We start from the raw sequence: 18946 nt of genomic DNA, 5'->3' as shown, positions 1-18946 counted from the left end.
GAGATCCAGAAAGCAGATGCTTTCTTTTTCATCACAGCTTAGCAAGGAAAACTCAGTTCCTCTGCCTTCCCACTCTGTGCTTTCTTCCCCCACCATATCAGAGCTATCATTGTCCAACTGTAAAGCAGCTCATGCAAAGGACAGGTGAATTAATTTTCATCTCTTGAATTCAGAACTCTTGTTGAAGTAAAATTACTGGCACCATCTCGCCCTGTTCATTTGCTGAACGTTACACAGAAAAAACTCTTAAAGCCGTTTGTTTCCCTGCCAGCTCAGCCCACCAGCGACTCAGACTGCTGTTTTTCCCTTCCATGTAAGTACTGCAACTGCCCTCCCCCCCACGACGCACGATGCTCCTGCAGCCATGGCAGTCAATGCACAAACTCCATTTTTGCTTCCCTGCAGTTTGCAATTGTCAGGCACTGCTGAATTGCATCCACACGGTGGAGCCCTTCGCCCACCCATCTCCCTTACACCCAAGTTTCAGGTTGCTCTTCCCTGCCAAACACCAAACTCCAGCCTTCCTCCTCTCTTCTTGTTTTCTGCCCATCAATCAGTGCAGTCTTAAAAAGCCTGTGAGCAGAGAAACTGCTCCTCTTAACAACCCTGTATTTGTCCTATGAGGAACTGCCATTTTACAGCCACAGCTGTAAAGGCTGTGAAGGTGCAGCCGTTCTGGTCAGGGCTCTCCCCCCGCAGCCCTCCTGCCTTTAGGCCGATCCCTCCTCCCCCCGTTCACCTCGCTTGCAGCAGGAGCCGGACAAGAGAGACTGGAACAGCAGAGCCCAGCCAGAGCATGAAGGGGAGATCTGCTTGTGACAGCCCCGTCCTCCCCCCCTCACTTTGCAGATCATTTAGGGAACAGCGCTTCTGGCCAAGTCTTGCTGCCACCCCACGTAACTGTTTTGCACCCCAGTAAATCACAGCAGACTCTTGAATCCAGAATAAAACAAAGTCATTATTCATTTCTTTCACTTTAAAAAAAAAAAACATGGTTCATTAAAACAGTTTTAATGAAAAAATAAAGTTCTGAATTAAACTATAATTATACATGGCTGAGAGTGATGAACTGAAACAATGGAGATGTTACTTGTTTTCTCTCTGCTGATACTGTAATGTGCTGGACTTGTCAGACACCATCTATTGGGGTGAGTCTGAAAAGGAACAGAACGAGAGTCAGTCACACTGACGCGTATTGAGCCTCTGGGGGAAGAGGCCGCTCGTTGGCCATGTAACGTGTCTCATGTAGAAGCTTCAGGAGCACGTTCCAGGAGGTCCAGCTGAATCGCAGACACGCTGTAAACACAAAGATGCCAATGCTCAGAGCAGGCCCAGCCCTCACAGCTTGCACCCGGGATCTTCCAGCGCCTCCATGTTTGCAGAGTGAAATGGCAGCGTTTGAGAACTTTGGTTATATTTCTGGCTGCAAAGAGCAGTCAGGCAGCCGTAAGGGGCGAGTCTTTGGCAAACTCCTCGGTGGTTGCACTGAGCTCCTGGGAGGCAGCACAGCACAGTCACGGGCTCAGTCTGAACAGAAGCTGGTTTTCAGAACCTGGGGACGCATCTCCCGACCGCACCGCGCTCAGGTGAGGCAGCGGGCTGAGCGGGTCTGTGTGCAGAGCCATGGACACGTTCCTGCCAGCACAGCCGGGCTCTCACAAGCTCTAGTGCAGCCAATGACTCCTCATCTCACAGGACAGATACATTCAGCAGGTGTCACTTGGGAGAAATGTCTCCAAATCATCCACCTAAGCTGTACCATGCACACAGCAGAAACAAAGTCAGCTCAGCTGCAGCACTGATGGACTGGCCAGGTTCTACATTTACTACAGCCTCTTTTACAGTCCACGCTCCATTTCTGGGCTGAGAAAAGGGAGAATCATCATCTTAAAACAGCACCTTGGAGATGAACAGAGGGCCAGGACACAGAGCAAATGGTTTCCCCCAAACACACGCGATCCAATCATGCAAAACAAAGTCACAAAAATCACCGTTAAGAGGAGACTTCTAAGCAACCTGATGTCAGCTATTCGCCAGCGCCGCCTGTCCACAGAAAGGAGCGTCCTCTAAACGCACCCCCAGAGCAGGGTGAAGTCCTGCCATTACGCAGTGCCGGGTCGCAGAACTCACCTCCTGCCCAGGCCCGTGGAAGAGGAGGCAGATCACACAGAGGTCGGTTTGCGTTCACACTCACTCCTACACAGCCTTAGAATATCTAAGATCGATATATACGGACAGATGGGCAGGTATAATAATACATTAAAATTAAAACACGTGGCCATTTACTTTTCAGACTCTCCGCACGGATTCCCTCCTCCTGCTCTCTCAGAGGATGAGTTTCCTGGCACTGAGAAGGTCTGCAGTTTCCCAACGGGATGAGAAAAAACTCGTGGCAAAGATATTAAACACTCCCAAAACATGGTCCGACTCATAGTCGTAACTGGACAAAACCCCACTGAACCCAGAGAGCTGCATCTGTCTCTTGAGCTAATTGGTATCTAGCAGCAGTTTTGACCAGTCTGCTTCTTCCACCCCGGCCATCCGCTTGGCGATACCTCATCCCCGTACCGCAGACAGGCCGGGCAGCCCTCGGCCCGAGCAGCAGCAGTTCAGGGGAGCTGTGCCGGCCCCCAGCCGGTGTCTGTGCTTTGCACGGCTCACCTGCCCGCCCCAGCAGCGCAGCAGGACGCGCCTCCCCCGCTTAGTCCAGAAAGCGCCTGCGCGATCCCGTCCGGGAGCGGTTGGAACGGCGAATGTCAAACTTGGAGTCCCGGCACTTCTGGCAGATGTAGACCTCGGGGACGTTGGACTTGCGGATCTTGGCGCAGGAGAGGTGGATCCAGGTGTGGCACTCGTTGCACTCGATCATCGGCCGCCCGGCAAAAGGCTTCATGCAGAAACAAGTGACCAGGTCCCAGGAATCGTCATCTGGAAGGAAAAGCAGCAAGTTACGTGTTTATCTCCCCACGGCTCATCCAGCGTCTTTCAGCTGCACCGGGAGCTTCTTTTCCTTCTCATCTCCATTAACTGCCTGGCTCCCAGAGACGCGCTCTGCCGGTTCCTCCAGGTCCAACAAGGAACCGGTACACAAGCTCTTGTCAGAGAATACCCTCATGTACCAAAGAGGCTGGGAGGACACCAGCTGCCACTGGGAGGTCCCGGTAGCCGAGAACCCCTCCCCTCACCAAAATACACCTACTAATTGATTCGGATTCCCCTCACACTACAAGGACCAGCAATCAGTGGCAGCGCCGTTGCTTCTGCACGGCTCGGCATCTCTCAAGCCACCTACCCGAATCCACCATGATGTCCTCATCGTCGCCGGTGCCGTCCTCGTCCCGGAAGACGACCTGCTTGCCCTGCCGGATGACCGTCCGTTTCCCCACGCTCTGGATCTCCACGGCCGGCTCTCCCGTCCCCGCGGGGTAGGCAACGCTGGAGGCCGTGTCAGAGTCCCACACCAAGCTGTGCTCGGCCACAGACTGAGGGTCGCCCTCAGACGAGGGGCTCATCGGCGTCTCCGCGTAAGAGTCCTCTGCCTCCAGCTCCAGCAGCTTCTCCTCGTAATCCTCCTCTGCAGACACCTCCGTGTCCCTTCTCTTCAGCTTCTTCTTCTTTCTGATCTTATCGATCTGCTTTCTCTCTGGCAGGAAGCTGCCGGGCTTTGCCCGCTGGAACAGGGAACCATAGGGCTTCGCTCGCTTCAGCTGGCTGAAGTTCTTTCTGTTCTTGGCAGGAAGGGAAACCGAGGAGGGGATGTCATTGAAGCGGGGGTCCCAGCTATCGCTGTCGATGGTGCCGCCGGTGCTGTTGGGAGGGCTGGGGCTGTTCCGCAGCGGCGTCTCCTACACAAACACAGCAATCACACAGCGCCCTTATGTAGTTCCCAGCCGACGGTACGGCTCCCCTCCCGGTACCGCTCCCCTCCCGGTACCGCTCCCCTCCCGGTACCGCTCCCGCCCGCTGCCGTCTCACCTCCTGCGGGTAGGGGATGTACCCGGCGTAGGCCAGGACGAAGGTGCAGAACTTGTTGAAGTCCTCCACGGTTCGGCGCCGCCGGGAGCCGGGGGAGAAGTGCTGGGGGGGGGGGGGGGGGAAGGAGGAGGGAAGAGGGCGGACTCAGCGCGGCCGCCTCCGCGCGGGGCCGTGCCGGGCTCAGAGCTGGGAGGCCCCGCTTCCCCCCACCGGGAGCCGCCCCCCCCCGGTATCTCTCCCGGGATCCGCCCCCCCCTTCACGGCCGTTTCTCCCCGTTACCCGCCCCCCCCCCGCCCCCCTTTTCCTCCCGGTACCGACGCCGCCCCGCCCCCCCCCATCCCCACGCCGCGGTTACCGGAGCCGCTCCCGCTCGGAGCCCCGCCCGCCGCCGCTCCCCGCGTTACGCCCCGCCCCCACCGCCCGCGGCAAAACCGGGCTCCGCCGCACCGCCCCCCCCGGCCCCGCTCCCACATCCCGACCGGCGCCCCCAGACCCGCGGCCGGCAGCGCGGCGGAGGAACGGGATGGGGGGAACGGGATGGGGATGGGGGGAACCACCGCCGGCCGCCGCCGCCGCCATTCCCGTCCCGCCGCCCCCACTTCCACTCCCGGTCCGGTGCCGCCCCGCGCTCGGGAGGCACAAGATGGCCCCGGTACGGCAGCGGGAAGCGGCACCGGCGGCACCGGGAGCCGCCCCCCCCGGAACGCGGCTCACCTCCGGGGCGAACGGGGAGGAGCACGAGTCGGAGTCCATGTCCCCGCGCGGCGGGAGGGCGGTACCGACAGACACCGACACACACCGACACGTACCGACACACACAGCGACACCCGCGAACCGCTCGGTACCGGCGGGAGGCGCCGAAGGGGCGGGCGCTCGCGCGGAGGCTGCCGGGAACGGTAGTCCGCCCGCGCGGGGGCCGCCGGGAGGCGCGGGGCGGCCGCGCGGGGAGCGCCGGGAGACGGAGTGCGCGCATGCGCCGTGCGGGGCGGAGCCGCCGGGGGCGGAACGGGGCGGGACTGAAAAGCGCGGAGCGTGTGGAGAACGGGGGGAGAAACGGAACCGAGCGGGAGGTGAGCGGGGAGAGCGGGAGGGCGGCGATGTGAGCTGTGAACTGTGGGCTGTGGGTTGGAGCTGTAGCTGTAGCCGTGAGTTGGGCCGCGCTGCCCCTCAGCTCCGTGGTGCGGCCGGGCCGCTGCCGTTCGGGTTCCGCCTCTCTCGTCTCGGTGGCGCGGGCGGCTCCCGAGCCCCGACAGGCCGCGTGCGGAGCTCCGCCCTGCGGCGCCATCCGGTGCCGGTAACCGGAGCAGCGCCCCGGGAGCCCCCGGCTCTGCAGCCGATGCGTGTCGGATCTCGGGGCCGCCCGGGGTCCCTCCGTATCGCCCCCACGGCCGGGCTGCTGGCAGCTCTCGGCGCTCCGTCCCGCCGGGGCCGCAGGGGACGCTCCGGGCTGAGCGCGGCGCTACTGGAGCGACCCGGTGTGCGAAGCTGCGAGCTCGGAGCGCGTCCAGCGCCGCGGGATCCTTTAATCCGTGGAACTTAAAGACGGGCTCCTTGGAAGTATAATTAGCCGGAGCTCGGGAGGCTCCTGGCAGCGCCGCCTCGTTATGCAACTCCTGGGCGGCGGGACGTTTCCGAGGGCCGGTCAGTTCATCCCGTTCAGTTCATCCCGTTCAGTTCATCCCGCTTCATTCATCCCATTTCGTTCGTCCCATTTCCTTCATCCCGTTTCTCCCCGCACTAACGAACCCGCTCGGTGTGTTTTTTCTCCCCTCTCTCAGGCTGAACTCCGCCGTCCCTCGGTGCTGCGGCTGGACATCAGCTCTCCTCCGGACACGACATGGCAGCCAGCGCAGGTGGCGGCGGGACGGCGGCGGCGGGAGAACCGGCACACGCGGTGTCGCTGCTGCGGGGTCTGAGCGCGCTGCGGGCGGAGCGGAGCCTGCTGGACGTGACGGTGGTGGCGGGCGGCCGGGAGTTCGGGGCGCACCGTGCCGTGCTGGCCGCGGCCTCGGGCTATTTCCGCGCCATGTTTGGCGGGGCGCTGCGCGAGGCGCGGGCCGACCGGGTGCGTCTGCACGGCGTGGAGCCCGAGTGCCTGTCGCGCCTCCTCGACTTCGCCTACACCGGCCGCGTGGGTGGGCTGGGCCCCGACATCGCCGAGCGCCTGCTGCGCGCCGCCGACCTGCTGCAGTTCCCGGCCGTCAAGGAGGCGTGCGGCGCGTGGCTGGCGCGGCAGCTGGAGCCCGGCAACGCGCTGGACATGCAGGACTTCGCCGAGGCCTTCGCCTGCCCCGCGCTGGCAGCCGCCGCGCATCGCTTCATCCTGCGGCACGTGGGCGAGCTGGGCGCGCAGCTGGAGCGGCTGCCGCTGCCCCGCCTGCTGTCCTACCTGCGGGACGACGGGCTGTGCGTGCCCAAGGAGGAGGCCGCCTTCCAGCTGGCGCTGCGCTGGGTGCACGCTGACCCCGCCACCCGCGCCCCGCTGCTGCCGCAGCTCCTGGCGCACGTCCGCCTGCCCTTCGTGCGCCGCTTCTACCTGCTGGCCCACGTGGAGGGCGAGCCACTGGTGGCCCGCTGCCCGCCCTGCCTGCGCCTCCTCCAGGAGGCACGCGACTTCCAGGCCGCCCGCCTCGACCGCCACGACCGCGGGCCCTGCGCCCGCATGCGGCCCCGGCCGTCCACCGGCCTCGCCGAGATCCTCGTCCTCGTCGGTGGCTGCGACCGCGACTGCGACGAGCTCGTCACCGTGGACTGCTACAACCCCCGCACCGGGCACTGGCGCTACCTGGCCGAGTTCCCCGAGCACCTGGGCGGGGGCTACAGCGTCGCCGCCCTGGGCAACGACATCTATGTCACTGGTAAGGTGCACGGCGTGGGGGCGGGCGGGAAGCAGCCCTGCTCCTGCAGCAGGCCGGGTGCTGAGTCCTATACGGGGCATCGTGGGGGGCTTCTCCAGGCTTTAGTCTTAGGCTTTGCACTGGTTCGGATGTTCAGGTGGGAGGCTGGTAGGACAAGACAGCTGCTTCTGTGAGTGGGGCTGAAGCGAGAGCGGGCAAAAGTGTGAATCGGGAAAGTTTGTGTGAAAACATCGGTGTTGAGATTTCCTTTGAAAATACTGGGTGAGTGCTGTGAGACGTGGCTGCTGGTAGAGGAGCAAAGAGTCTGAAGCTCTGCTCGGGCACGGTGCAGCCGAAGCCTGCAGAGGAGCAGAGACTCCTGGAGGTGGTGCTGGGTGAGGATTTAGCAGCTGATCTCAATCTGGGAGGTATTTGGTAGTGACTAATACTTCTGAGCACGCAGACAAGTCGCAGAACTCGTGTTGGGGAAACTTTCTAACTGTTTGCTCTGGACGATGTGAGTGACTTGAGAGGGGTTTTGGATTTCTGGCTGCAAAGCAAGTGTTTGGGTTCAGAGCCTGCGAATCACGAGCCAGGCATGTGCTTGGGACAGAGGCGGGTTGGAAAGCTCTGGGAGCAGCGGGTCTCTGCAGATGAGGCAGTGAGGAGTAGCAGCTTGTGTGAGTCACTGTGTCTCCCTCGGCACACACCCTGCCTCCGGACGGTCTGCTGGGGCTGTAATTCCCTCTTTAAAGGTGACACTGATGTGTAACTTGGCACCTAATCCACATACGGGCACCTTCTTTGAGCTAAATCCCCATGCTCGGTGGCAGTCCTGTGGCTGTCACAGTTGTGTAGGACGTGCTGTTAAAGATTTGGAGTGCAGATGGAGTTGAACAGGAAAGGGTTCATCCTCTGGTTATAGCAGGGAACAAAGCTTAGATTTTAAAGGCAGCAGTGTGAAAAGGAAGCTGAGTTTGTATTCATGCCTTTACATCGCAGAGCAATTGTGGGCAGATCTGGGGGTGCTCTCTGCTGAGATCCCCGCGCTTCAGCCAGGCTGCTGCTGCTGGAGGTGCTTCTGTGTAACATCAGTGTCACAGCTCAGGCGGTTGGGGGGGGCTGGGGGGGCTCCATGCTGCTACCAGCAGCAGCGCCTTGGCGCCTGGGTGCTGGTGAATGTTAATCTCTGCTGTGTCACAGCAGCTTCTGGAGAGCAGCAGGAACTGCGAAATGGAAAAGACGGTGGTTGTTTAGAACAAAGGAGGGTGCTTGTTTTGAATCACTGCTGAATACACACTGGGAATGCCACGAGACAATTCCTCCTTGGCTTACTGGGAATCTGGGTCAGAAATAGCATGAAAAGTTTGGTGACATCTTCTCGCTTCTGGTTTCCTAGGGCCAGACTGAGTCCATAGAGCGTGGCTCTGCAGAGTAGGAAAGTGCATGTGGATATTAAGGGGGTGTAGCTGGAAGATAGAGCCCAGTTCAGAGCCGTGCCCCCTCCTCTGTCACCCCAGAGTGCTTTCCCTCCAGGGAGTGCTTTTTGTGGTACGGCGCTCTTGAACTGCTTTGTGTTGTGCTGCAGGGGGATCGGACGGATCGAGGCTGTACGACTGTGTCTGGAGATACAACTCCAGCGTGAACGAGTGGACAGAGGTATCCCCAATGCTGAAAGCCAGAGAATACCACAGCTCGACGGTCCTGGATGGACTGCTGTACATTATCGCCTCCGACAGCACAGAGCGCTACGACCACTCTGTGGACAGCTGGGAGGCTCTGCAGCCCATGCTGTACCCCATGGACAACTGCTCCACCACCTCGTGCCGCGGCAAGCTGTTCGCCATCGGCTCTCTGTCGGGCAAGGAGACCATGGTGATGCAGTGCTACGACCCCGACAGCGACCTCTGGTCCCTGGTGAACTGCGGGCACCTGCCTCCGTGGTCCTTCGCCCCAAAGACCGTGACTCTGAACGGGCTCATGTACTTCATAAGGTGAGCAGTGGCAGCAGTTGCTTCCCCTCCCTCCTGCTTCTGTGCTAGATAAGCCAAGAGTCCTCCCTAGGAAATCATTTGGGTCTTAGGAGTGGTCACACGAGAGTACGGTGTCAAGAAGGCAAGGCAGTGCTTCGTCTGCTCTGCAAACGCTTCTTCCTTTTAGTTCTGTCACAACTAAACCTCAAGGACATATGTTTGAAGTCCTGTAAAGATATCCGAATTTGAAAGCTAGGGCTGGGAAATAGCCAGGGTTACAGATTGGGCTGACGCTGGCAGTTGTGCTTGGAATAGACTTCTCAGTTTTCTTGGCTTGTGGTTCAGTCCCCCTTGTTGCTATAAATAAGCGAGTAATCTCCAAGAAAACGTTGAACTGTAGCATAGCAGAGGACAGCCTCTGTCTCAGCAGAGGTAGGAGGAATGAAGATGAAGTGATTGGTCACTATTTTTAAGCGCCTTCCCAGTCTGGGATGTAATTACCTTTCTGAAGCCGTCCCAGCAGGGGCAGCAGCTCTTTGTTCTGAGCCATTTTGGGGAACAAAGGTTTTCAGAACCTTAAATCCTCAGGATTTAAAATATGCTCCTGCAAAGGATGTTTGGGTTCTGGTCCGTCACATCTGGGATATTTCATATTAAGAATTTGTAGGCCAGTAGGCTCGAGAAGCATGCAGCTCTTGGAGTCTGTTCTGTTAAGTAAAGAATTGAGTGCATGAAATTGAAAGAGCACGTCAAAGGAAATCCAGATTGATCAGCCATTGAAGAATAAAGTGAAACTTTCTCCTCTGCCTGTGAGTTCCATTGTGGCAGAACCGCCTTGGGCCGACTGGCAGCTCCTTTCTGTCTGCCCTGACCTTGTCCTTCTTGCATTCTTGTGTCAGCAGTGAGCGTTTCTGCCTTACAAACATCCCTCACCTGTTGCTGTCGCGTCTCGCGGTGCTGAGCGGCTGGAAGAAGCCTTGGGGGATTGTGCTGCCTGTCAGCTCTTCTGTTACAGTTCTCTGGCCTACCTAAATTTGGTGCTGGCAAAAAAACCTCAAGCAGTAGGGATCACATTGCTTCGCAGCGCATGGAGGTTTCAGTCTCTTCAGAACAGTGCTGATTTTTCTTGGAGACTCTGAAGTGTTTGGCACCAAAGCCAATAAAATACAGGCTGACAAATGTTAGTGTATAAACACATCGGCCGTACGTGCAAAGTCAAAAGAGTCCAGGTCTGAGAAAGCCCTCAGGATTGCCTCCAAATTGTTTCTTGTGCCTCCTGGGGGTGTCCTAAAGCTCAGCGTACATCAGGATGTGCACTAAGCATTGCTTTGCCCAGGGAGAAGCTGAGAAGGGCCACTCAGGCTCTTTAGAGCAGAGAATTAGGGCAGTGGTGCTTGAGTGATGCCTCTGCTAGCATGTTTTGTGTGTAGAGGTGCAGCACGGAGTTCTGGGTGCTTCCTGCAATTGAACTTTACTGCTGCTACCTGAGAACTCCGTGCTGGAGGCTGTGCTTCACCTTGGGACCTGAGCGCTCATACAGCAGCCTCTGGTCTTCAGTTTATGTGGCAGGGCTGGAGGAAAAGCGCTCGTGGCAGCAGTGCAGGCCATGGCTCAGGCTGTTCAGCTGTGGGCTTCATGAGGCAGGAGGTTTTGACAGCACAGAAGAGTAACTTTGTGTTATCTCCTGCAGGGATGACTCAGCTGAAGTGGATGTTTACAATCCAGTGAAGAATGAATGGGATAAAATCCCTGCCATGCTTCAGGTAGGATGCTCGGCACCCTGTTGGATGCTTATCAGCGCTAAAAATGGGGTTAAATTACCTTTGGTGTTCTGTCTCGATGATGACCCTTGAGCACAGAATGCATTTAAACATATCATGGTTACCTGGAATGAAGATTCTCTGATGAGAGGCACTGCCGGTACAGCTGTGCATGGCCATGGGAGCAGCCAACAGCATCAGTGCCATGCAGGGGTCAGCAGCTGCTGCTGTATCCCACGGTGACCTCTGAGCGGGCAGGAGACCTTCCTGGCTGGATAATACCTGCCCTTCTAATTGCGGTGCTTGTTTAATCTTATACTGTAGGTCCACGTTGGGGGCAGCGTTGCCGTGCTGGGAGGGAAGCTCTATGTCTCCGGCGGCTACGACAACACCTTTGAGCTCTCAGATGTCCTGGAAGCTTACGACCCCGAGACACGAACGTGGAGCGTAGCAGGGCGGCTCCCCGAGCCCATCTTCTGGCACGGCAGCGTCAGCATATTCCGACAGTTCATGCCAGAAACCACACAGGAGGATGACAGCATCACACTGGACAACAGCATCAACTTGAACAGGCAGCGCCCGGACCTTCACCGCCAGAACCTGAATGAACTCCGTTAGCAGGGCAGCGTGCCGTCCCTGCCTCAAGGCGAGTTCGTTGTCCACAACCAGTGTTGCTCTGAGAGAAGGCAGAGGCAAACTGGAACCTGGAAGCAAAAACGTACTGATTAGTACAGGGAGTAAAAATAGTGACTGTTTGAAGTGCTGTTGTAGAAACCTAGCTGGCAGAACACGAGGCCTTTGGGTGCAGCGTTCCTCAGCCCTTTTCTGTGGAGGCCGGAGGTGCAGCGCTACTCACAGAGGAGATCTGAGGGGTGAACTGTGAAGTGAATGGTTGTGTGAAGCACCAGTGAAACACCACAGCTTACAGCTTTTGGACAGACGCCCTTCACCAGGAGCTCCTTCACTTTGCAACGCTTTGTTTGTCACAGAATTCCTTTCTTCGGTTTCTTCCTATGGGGAAAAGAAAAGGAACAGAAGGAAAGCAGGCAGGACCGAACCCCTCAGCAGGGGGGTCTGCTTGGTAGGGCTGGGTCTGGCCCCCCCACCTCTGCTGTGTGCTTTAGAGGAAGGCAGCCCTCTTGGATCTGTTCCTCTGTGCAGTTGGAGGGGAAGAGACGTTCCCATAAGAAGCTGAATGGGAGGTTCCTGTGAGGGTGCAGCCCTTTGTCATGTCACCATAGTCCCCGGCTTTGTTTAATGCCTTCTGGAAGAACCCGTGTCTGATCTCCGAGGGGCTGGGCTACGAAGCTGGACCTTTCCTGTTGTCTGAACTTCAGTTCTTCGTATATTTTGTTATTTTTAAGTTGTGGCATTTAAACTTTTGCAGGTGTTTGTTTTCCTACCCTTCTCAGAACAGCACTTTTGTTTTTCCTCATAAGAAACACCTTTATTTATTATTGAATCACATTCTCACAACTAGGTTGCCTTCGTTTCTGATCACCTGCACTGTTCTATAAAGGGAAAGAGAAAAGTTGCCTGCCTTGGCTGGCTTGTGGAGCGCCGGGGCCCTCAGGGAGGAGCCTTTCTGCTTTCCCATTGTGACAGAGCTTGCTTGTATCGGGCTGCTCGGCTTGTAGAACACGCCTGGGTAGCTCATCCTCCTGAGCAGGGCTCTTTGCTGGCAATCCTTATACATCAAGCTCTTGGCAGGGTCAGGCAGACAGACCCTGTGCAGCGAGAGCATGTTCTTGTTTGCCACTGTAAAGGAACTGGGTTGAAGTTGTACTATTTTAGAAGGAGGCTTATCTGGAAAGGTAAGCACGGCTCCCTTAGATTTGCTGCAGACTTGTAGAAAAAATAAGCTAGTGGTGTTTAGACACCGTGACACAGAAATGCATTAACTGGTGTGAAGGAACCCACCGAACCTCTAGAGAGTCCTTGTGCCTATCTTGTCTTTGGTTTGCAGAAGCTCTTGGACTTTGAGTACTTGGAAGATGCTGCTGGCATCGTTTGGCTGAGGCGTAGGGGTTCATGTGAGTGCTGCGGAGTGCAAGGCAGTTAGTGAGGGTTTTCTTGTGTTGTTTTCTTGGTCTGTGTAAGATATGCCTTTATACTCGCTAGCCTGAATTGTGTTTCCTCTGCATACCTTCAGCTGAAGAGAGGCTGCTTGCAGTTGACTCATGGAATGTTTCTTAAACAAGCAAACAGTGACAACTGGCTCGTCTAAAACAAGCACCGCACCCTCAGGAAAAGGGTGAAGTGCAACAGGGGCTGAAATGGTGGCTGGGTTGGTTCTCTTTATCTGTCTTTGGTTTTTAACCAAGAGGGTAAAATATGAATGTGAGCTTAGTTCAGAAATGGAAAGCTCCTCTGTACCTCCTGGCTTGCCACTGAATTGAATACATCAGAGCCATCTCCATCCAATCGCCCTGTTTGCAGCTTTACGATACCCGTTTTGCCTTGAATGCTATTTTATGCTGAGCTGTGAGACTTGAGAAAGCTGTTCGTCAGGCTCGGGCTGTACTAAGTTGGAAGCTTTGACAGTGCCTTGAAGCTGCCGTGCACAGAGGATGGGAGTGCGGCAGGGCCTCCTGGCACAGCGCTCTCATTGCCCTGCTGTGAAGCACAGGGAATCGTGTGAGCGATGGAATTGCTGCTGGTGTTGCACCAACACGACGGGGCTGCAGTGCTGCTCTGCTGCTGGGAGCCAGCCCTGCATCCTGCTGCGCTCTGAGCACACCAAGGCCGCCCGTCCTGGCAGCGCTGCGTGCGCTGCACACCGAGGTGTTAACGCTGAGCTCCAAACCCTGCATGCACCACAGCTCATCCCATAGCACTCACTGCTGGATCCGCCACCCCCAGGTTCCCCAAGCAGCACAGCTGTTAGGGACCGGTATTTATTTTCTGTCAAACCCATTGTGTCCAAATCTCTGAGTACTGTTGGAACGCCATCCTTTGAAACAAAGGCATTTTACATTTACAGATGATGTATTTTTATTCTCGTGGTTTGTTTTTAAATTGACTTGCAACAGTCAAGTTAAATAAAACGTGTTACGTCCGTATCCCTGATGCAGAAATCACCGCGTTAAGCTTTCACTGCCGTGTTTCTCATTCCAGGCCTGAGCCGCATTTTGTGGCTGTGATGTGTGCCCGGCCTGACACGCCTCGCACCCCCAGGAATAGCCAGGAAATGGTTTTGCACGTGACAGCAACCCTGTGCACCTGAAAACTGCTGCTTAGAGAATGGCTCTGCTCCTTGAGGTAATGCTGCTGTGTTTCAAGCTGAGTAACAGCTAAATGAACTCAGTGAGGAGAAGGTAAGAGAGCACACCATGCCTTCAGTGTAGCAAAGAAACAGTAATAGGCAGCAGAAGCTTAATGAAAACACAAGGCACAGATTTAATGGAGATGGGTCGTTTCAGCACATTTAAGGAAAGGGACAGTCACATTCTGGGAGAGCTTTAATCATCAGCATAAGACTAATGGAGTGAGGTAAGAGCACTGGAGCAACAGGTGAGCCAGCCTTCCCTTCTGGCCACAGCTGAGAGCTCGTTAAAAACCATTCACAGTATTACACGTATGGAGTCATCAATCACATCTCGTCCCATACGTTGTATGTTCATTTATTTAAGTAGTCATTCTGAGTAGCTTCATATTTCTCAATTTGAAACCTGGTTATCACTTCATCAGAAATGTTCCCTGCGATCCGGGGTTGGGGTCGTTACAGGGGAGGAGGGAGAAGGGCTGGATGTACGACTCAGACCCAATGTAGCAGAGTCACTCCAGCCCAACGCTTTGTTTGGTAGCAAGGATGCGTACAGCCACGTTACGTCTCACAGTCAGCGGGAATCGTGGTTATTATCAGTGACTGCTCAATCACGTCTGCTGGAGAGAAGCTGTCGTTTGAACAGAGTCTCTGCACGGGGATCTCCTCAGGCAGGGGGCCGTGGGACAGGGACTCCACGATGACCTCAGCTGAGCCCACCTCCAGCTCCTGGGGTGGCTGCAGAGCCACCACCACCGCCTTCTCATCCTCAATGATCAGATTCCGAAGTTTCCGCTGCCGGGGGTTGTAGTTCTCCACCCGGTCGTGAATCTCCATGTGACGCCTCAAGTGTGCCTGCAAGAGGGGAGCGGGAAGGTGCTGCCTGCTGTGCCGTGCTTCTCTGAAAGCAAAAGCACAGCAAAACTGCCCTGCACCCACAGAGCACCAGGTCACAGTGAGCACAGCACCCTGCGTGCTGCCCGTACTGCCCACAGCCCTGAGAGCACCCAGTGCAAAGAAACCTGTTTACAACACGGCAATCTGCCTGCGACGCTCACAGCAGGCTGCGGTGGCACTCAGACACGTCCCAGCGCCGAGCCATGTCCTACCTGCCGTGTGAACTTGTAACCGCATTCAGTGCACTCAAACTTCCTCACCCCCTTGTGCCTGCGGACGTGGACGCGCAGCTGCTCAACAGCTGAGAAGAAAAAGAAGGCGTTGACAGCAGCCCTGCCAGCAGAGCAGCTGCAGGCCCACACTGTGAAGCACTACGGCAGCAGGGCCAAGACACGGAAAGGAGCACGGCCTGGAGCAGTGGTATGAAGCCGCGGCCATTAGCACAAGGTACCTTTGAACGTTTTCCCACAGATCTGGCAGAAGTGCGGCCTCCCCTCCTGGTGCCGGCTGGCGATGTGCCTCAGGAGGGGCCCCTTCTCCGTGAATCTCTGGTCGCAGAACTCGCAGCTGAAGGGGCGCTCCCCGGTGTGAGTCCGGTTGTGTTTGTCCAGACTCGCTGCCGTGAGCAGAGGGAGAGAGAGCTGCAGGTCAGCTGGGTGCCCCCATCTTGGGCACGTGCTACGTGGGTGAGACCATGTGTGCTCCGTGCCAGGCTGGTTATAAATGCTGAGAGCACAGCTGCCTCTCAGAGGTTGCAGATGCCCGTGGGGGGAGCACAGTGCTCAGCACTACCAGCCCCCAGGTAGCCACTGTGAGGTAGGAGGGGGGCTGCAGGTACACAGTGCTGTGTGCCCAGGGGGTACCTTGTGTCCTGAAGGTCTTGCCGCAGAGGTGGCACTGGAAGGGCTTCTCGCCGGTGTGTGTGCGCAGGTGCATGTTGAGGTTTGCTTTCTGTGTGAAGGCGTGATGGCAGAACTCACAGACATAGGGACGCTCGTTCCTGTGGGCAGGAGAAAGGCAGCTGAGCCTTCAGCAGCCCCCAGTTGGAGAACCGTCAGCTCCACCTGTGCCTGGTTCAGTCCCTGACGCTACCTGCTGCAACTGCCTCAAAGCACTGCAATTAAATCCTACTTATCTCCAAAGTATTCTGCAGGGCCACAAATGTTCCTCTGCACCCACATGCTCCTGAAGTGCAAAGCTGGTGCTTCCTGTCCCTCAGGCACCATATAACCAGCCCAGGAACCAGAGCTCTTAAGAGAAGCCTGGAGAGCTAATGCAAACTCACCACTTCAAGGACAGGACTCAGCCAGGCAGAAGGACAGCTGAGGACCTTCAGCCATCACCTGCACTATTACCCTCAGAGGAAGAGCAAACAATACACATTTCCTTTGGAAGAGAGGCAAGCAGGACTAAAGTTTGGCCACTCAGCAACAGCTGCCAACACCAGCAACCTGCAGCTGTCAGAAACTGCAGCACATCACCTCCAAGGAAGCTGGAGGGCAGCAATTCAATCAGCCCACACACTGCAGGAGGCTCCCCAGCACCCACCCCACAGGAGGGGAGAAGGAGTTCACTCGTGACACAGAGGAGGGAAGAGGTCACTTCATACCTGTGCTTGGCCTTGATGTGCATCTGCAGGCCATTGCGACTCGAGGCTCTGTGCCCACACTCCTCGCAGACAAACAGTTTCTCTCCTCGGTGCTTGAATGCCTCATGCAGGCGCAGCTCTGTCCGAGACAGAAAGCACTTGGAGCAAGTTGAGCACTGCAAGTAGCCATAGGAGAGCTTGGGGTTAGGCAGCTCCCCCACACACAGCTCAGTGTGCACCCAGAACAGACCCGCTCCCCTCGCTGCACACTGCTGACGTGGTGGGGCTCACCTGCAGCAACCCCAAGCTTCAAGATGCTGAATGGGATGAGACAGCCAGCCAGAACCGAAAAGCTGCTCAGTATATATAAATCTATCAGCCAAAAAGAGCCATGAGGGCTGCTCGTTTACCCCAAATAAAAGCCATCTCCAGGAGCTTTTCAGCACTCTGTAACTCCCTGCCTTGCTTAGCAGAGCCAGGAAGGACAATGGGAATTACTCTATTTCAGTGCAAGGTAATTCTCTCTCAAAATCCGCAGAGAAAGCGTTAAAAAATGCCACCTCCACTCACCCCACCTTGTGCCAGCATGCTCCCCTTACCGCATGGGGCTTCGGCGCGCCATGCAACTTTATCATGTGGCTCTGCAGGTCCTTCTTCTGCATGAACTGCTGCACGCAGGAGGAGCACTGAAATACAGGAGAAAAGGGTCAGATTCCAGGCACATCAAGTGACATGGCTGCACTAAAGGCACACGAGCTGTTCTGACACAAAGACAAATCCCCAGTAAAGCAGCAGTGCCCGGCTGCAGAGCCATGGGAAGAATGACCCAGTGATGGCAACATTAAGGACAAGGGGAAAGGCTGGGGAGAACAGCCTGCAGTCCAAAGCAGCGCACTGCAGACACTGGAGTGTCCCCGCCACCAGGTGGTGACGCAGCCCCAGTACAACACCTGCCGGGCAGGGCCGGGCTCCCCAGAATAGAAAGGCACGTCTGCCCGGCTCAGCCCAGCACCGGGCTGGTTATGTGCACTGCTGACCTTATAGGGCTGCTGACCTTATAGGGCATCTCCCCCGTGTGTGACACCATGTGGAGCCGCAGCTCCATCCGCCTCTTAAACACCTCCTGGCAAACAGAGCACGTGAAAACCTGCAAGAAAAGGAAGGGATCAGCTTCTGTGTGAGAAAGAAAGCAGAAATCGCTGTGCTCATGTTCCATCAACACAAGAGCTGCAAACCTCCAATAAGGAGGAGTTTTGTCAGCTCCAATAAGGAGTTCTATCAGCAGCTCAGAGTGACTGGCAGCTGGAAGAGGCCGAATTCTGCTTCTGCAAAGCAGCACCTGCTCCAGCTGCAGCTCCCTCCCACCCTGGGGCTGCTGCTCCCTTCCCACACGTACCTGCTCGGTTCGGTTCATGCAATTTCTGGCTTCGTGCTCCAGGAGATTCTCTTTTCTAAAGTAACATTTCCCACATTTGGAGCACTCAAATGGCTTCTCTCCGGTGTGCTTCCTGGGGACACAAACACAGAGCGGCCCTTACTGGCAGGGCTCACCTTTACTTCCTGTCAAATACAGCCCATCCAGCCGCTCCCACCCCTCAGTCAGCATCAGGCGCCAGCACTGATGGAGCCCCTGCACTGCTGAGCCTCTGCTCGGCTGCACCGGGATCCCCCGGGATGCGGATCATTGCCGGTGCTGTTCCATGCAGCTGTTCCCAGCTGTGCCGTTACCTGTTGTGCTGTTACCTGCAGTGCCGTTACCTGTTGTGCACCTTCAGGTAGTACTTGCTGAGGAAGCTCTTGTGACAGGTCGGACACTCCACGGGCTCCGTTGCCCCTCTCCTGCTCCCAGCGAGTTGTTTCCCGTTACCGCGCGGCTCCTTCTGCTCGGCCCGCAGCTCCCCATCGCCGCTCCCGCCGCCGCCCGCCGTGTGAGGGCTCCCGGTCGGGACAACGGGCGCGACGGCCGCGCTGTCCGTGCCGGGCCGCCCCGCGGGACGCTCCGCCTCCGGCCCCGCCGGTCCGGGCAGCTCTTGGGGCTGGGCGGGGCGCGGCGCGGGGCGGGGGGCGCGGCGGGGCCGGCGTCGCGCGGGGCGGAAGGAGCGGCAGAGCGCCACGGCGTCCGGTACGCCCAGCAGCTCGGCGGCGGAGAGCAGGCGGGAGCGGTTGTGCGCCGTGAGCGCCAGGCGGCCGGTGTAGAAGAAATCCAGCAGCAGCTGGAACGTGTCCGACAGCGCCTCGGGCAGCGGCACCGGGCCCGGGCACGGCGCGCCCCGCGAGCGGAAGTACCGGGAGCAGCTGGCGAGGACCGGCCAGTGAGCGCGGAACTCGCGGCCGCCCACGCCCAGCGTCGCGTCGCAGAACTGCCCGGCCGCGCGCTGCCGGTTCAGCTCCCGCAGCACCCGCACGCTGTGCGCCGCCGCCGCCATGGCCGCAACGTTACCGGCAGCGCCAACCGGACGCGCTCATGGCGGCCGCGCGCCGGATGTGACGAACGGGGAAGTGGCGCGCGGGATGTGACGTCACGGGGAGTGGCGCGCCGGATGCGCCGAGCCAGGAAGTGACGGACCGGATGTCGCGGCAAATGCGGCGGCGCACCGGAAGTGACGAAAAAGGAAGCGGAACTCCGGATGTGACGCAACAAAAACGTGTT

At 57.5% G+C, this 18946-nt stretch overlaps 4 protein-coding genes across 4 annotated transcripts in view; 1 reads left to right on the top strand and 3 right to left on the bottom strand.

The window, feature by feature from the left end:
- The window catches only part of CAMTA1 (calmodulin binding transcription activator 1), a 266410-nt gene that overhangs the window by 199626 nt on the left and 47838 nt on the right, over positions 1-18946 (bottom strand). The window lies entirely within an intron of this gene.
- On the bottom strand, positions 940-4856 carry PHF13 (PHD finger protein 13). The gene is made up of 4 exons (XM_072353999.1): positions 4691-4856; positions 3976-4077; positions 3293-3845; positions 940-2928 (listed from the first exon to the last, which is right to left on the bottom strand). The coding sequence occupies exons 1-4, from the start codon at positions 4727-4729 to the stop codon at positions 2702-2704; spliced, it is 921 nt and encodes a 306-aa protein (XP_072210100.1). The 5' UTR covers positions 4730-4856; the 3' UTR covers positions 940-2701.
- KLHL21 (kelch like family member 21) lies at positions 4969-13607 on the top strand. Its single transcript, XM_072353997.1, has 5 exons — positions 4969-5046; positions 5755-6834; positions 8402-8807; positions 10477-10549; positions 10871-13607. Exons 2-5 carry the CDS (start codon positions 5814-5816, stop codon positions 11162-11164), a joined length of 1794 nt encoding a protein of 597 aa, XP_072210098.1. The 5' UTR covers positions 4969-5046; positions 5755-5813; the 3' UTR covers positions 11165-13607.
- ZBTB48 (zinc finger and BTB domain containing 48) lies at positions 13921-18824 on the bottom strand. The gene is made up of 9 exons (XM_072354349.1): positions 18055-18824; positions 17693-17804; positions 17351-17443; positions 16896-16982; positions 16318-16472; positions 15572-15708; positions 15160-15324; positions 14921-15009; positions 13921-14666 (listed from the first exon to the last, which is right to left on the bottom strand). The coding sequence occupies exons 1-9, from the start codon at positions 18720-18722 to the stop codon at positions 14373-14375; spliced, it is 1800 nt and encodes a 599-aa protein (XP_072210450.1). The 5' UTR covers positions 18723-18824; the 3' UTR covers positions 13921-14372.

The sequence above is a fragment of the Excalfactoria chinensis genome, chromosome 20 (assembly GCF_039878825.1).
Source record: "Excalfactoria chinensis isolate bCotChi1 chromosome 20, bCotChi1.hap2, whole genome shotgun sequence".
NCBI classification, from domain to species: Eukaryota; Metazoa; Chordata; class Aves; order Galliformes; family Phasianidae; genus Excalfactoria; species Excalfactoria chinensis.
The sequence above is the reverse complement of the archived record's forward strand: the minus strand, read 5'-3'. Positions and strand labels throughout refer to the sequence as shown.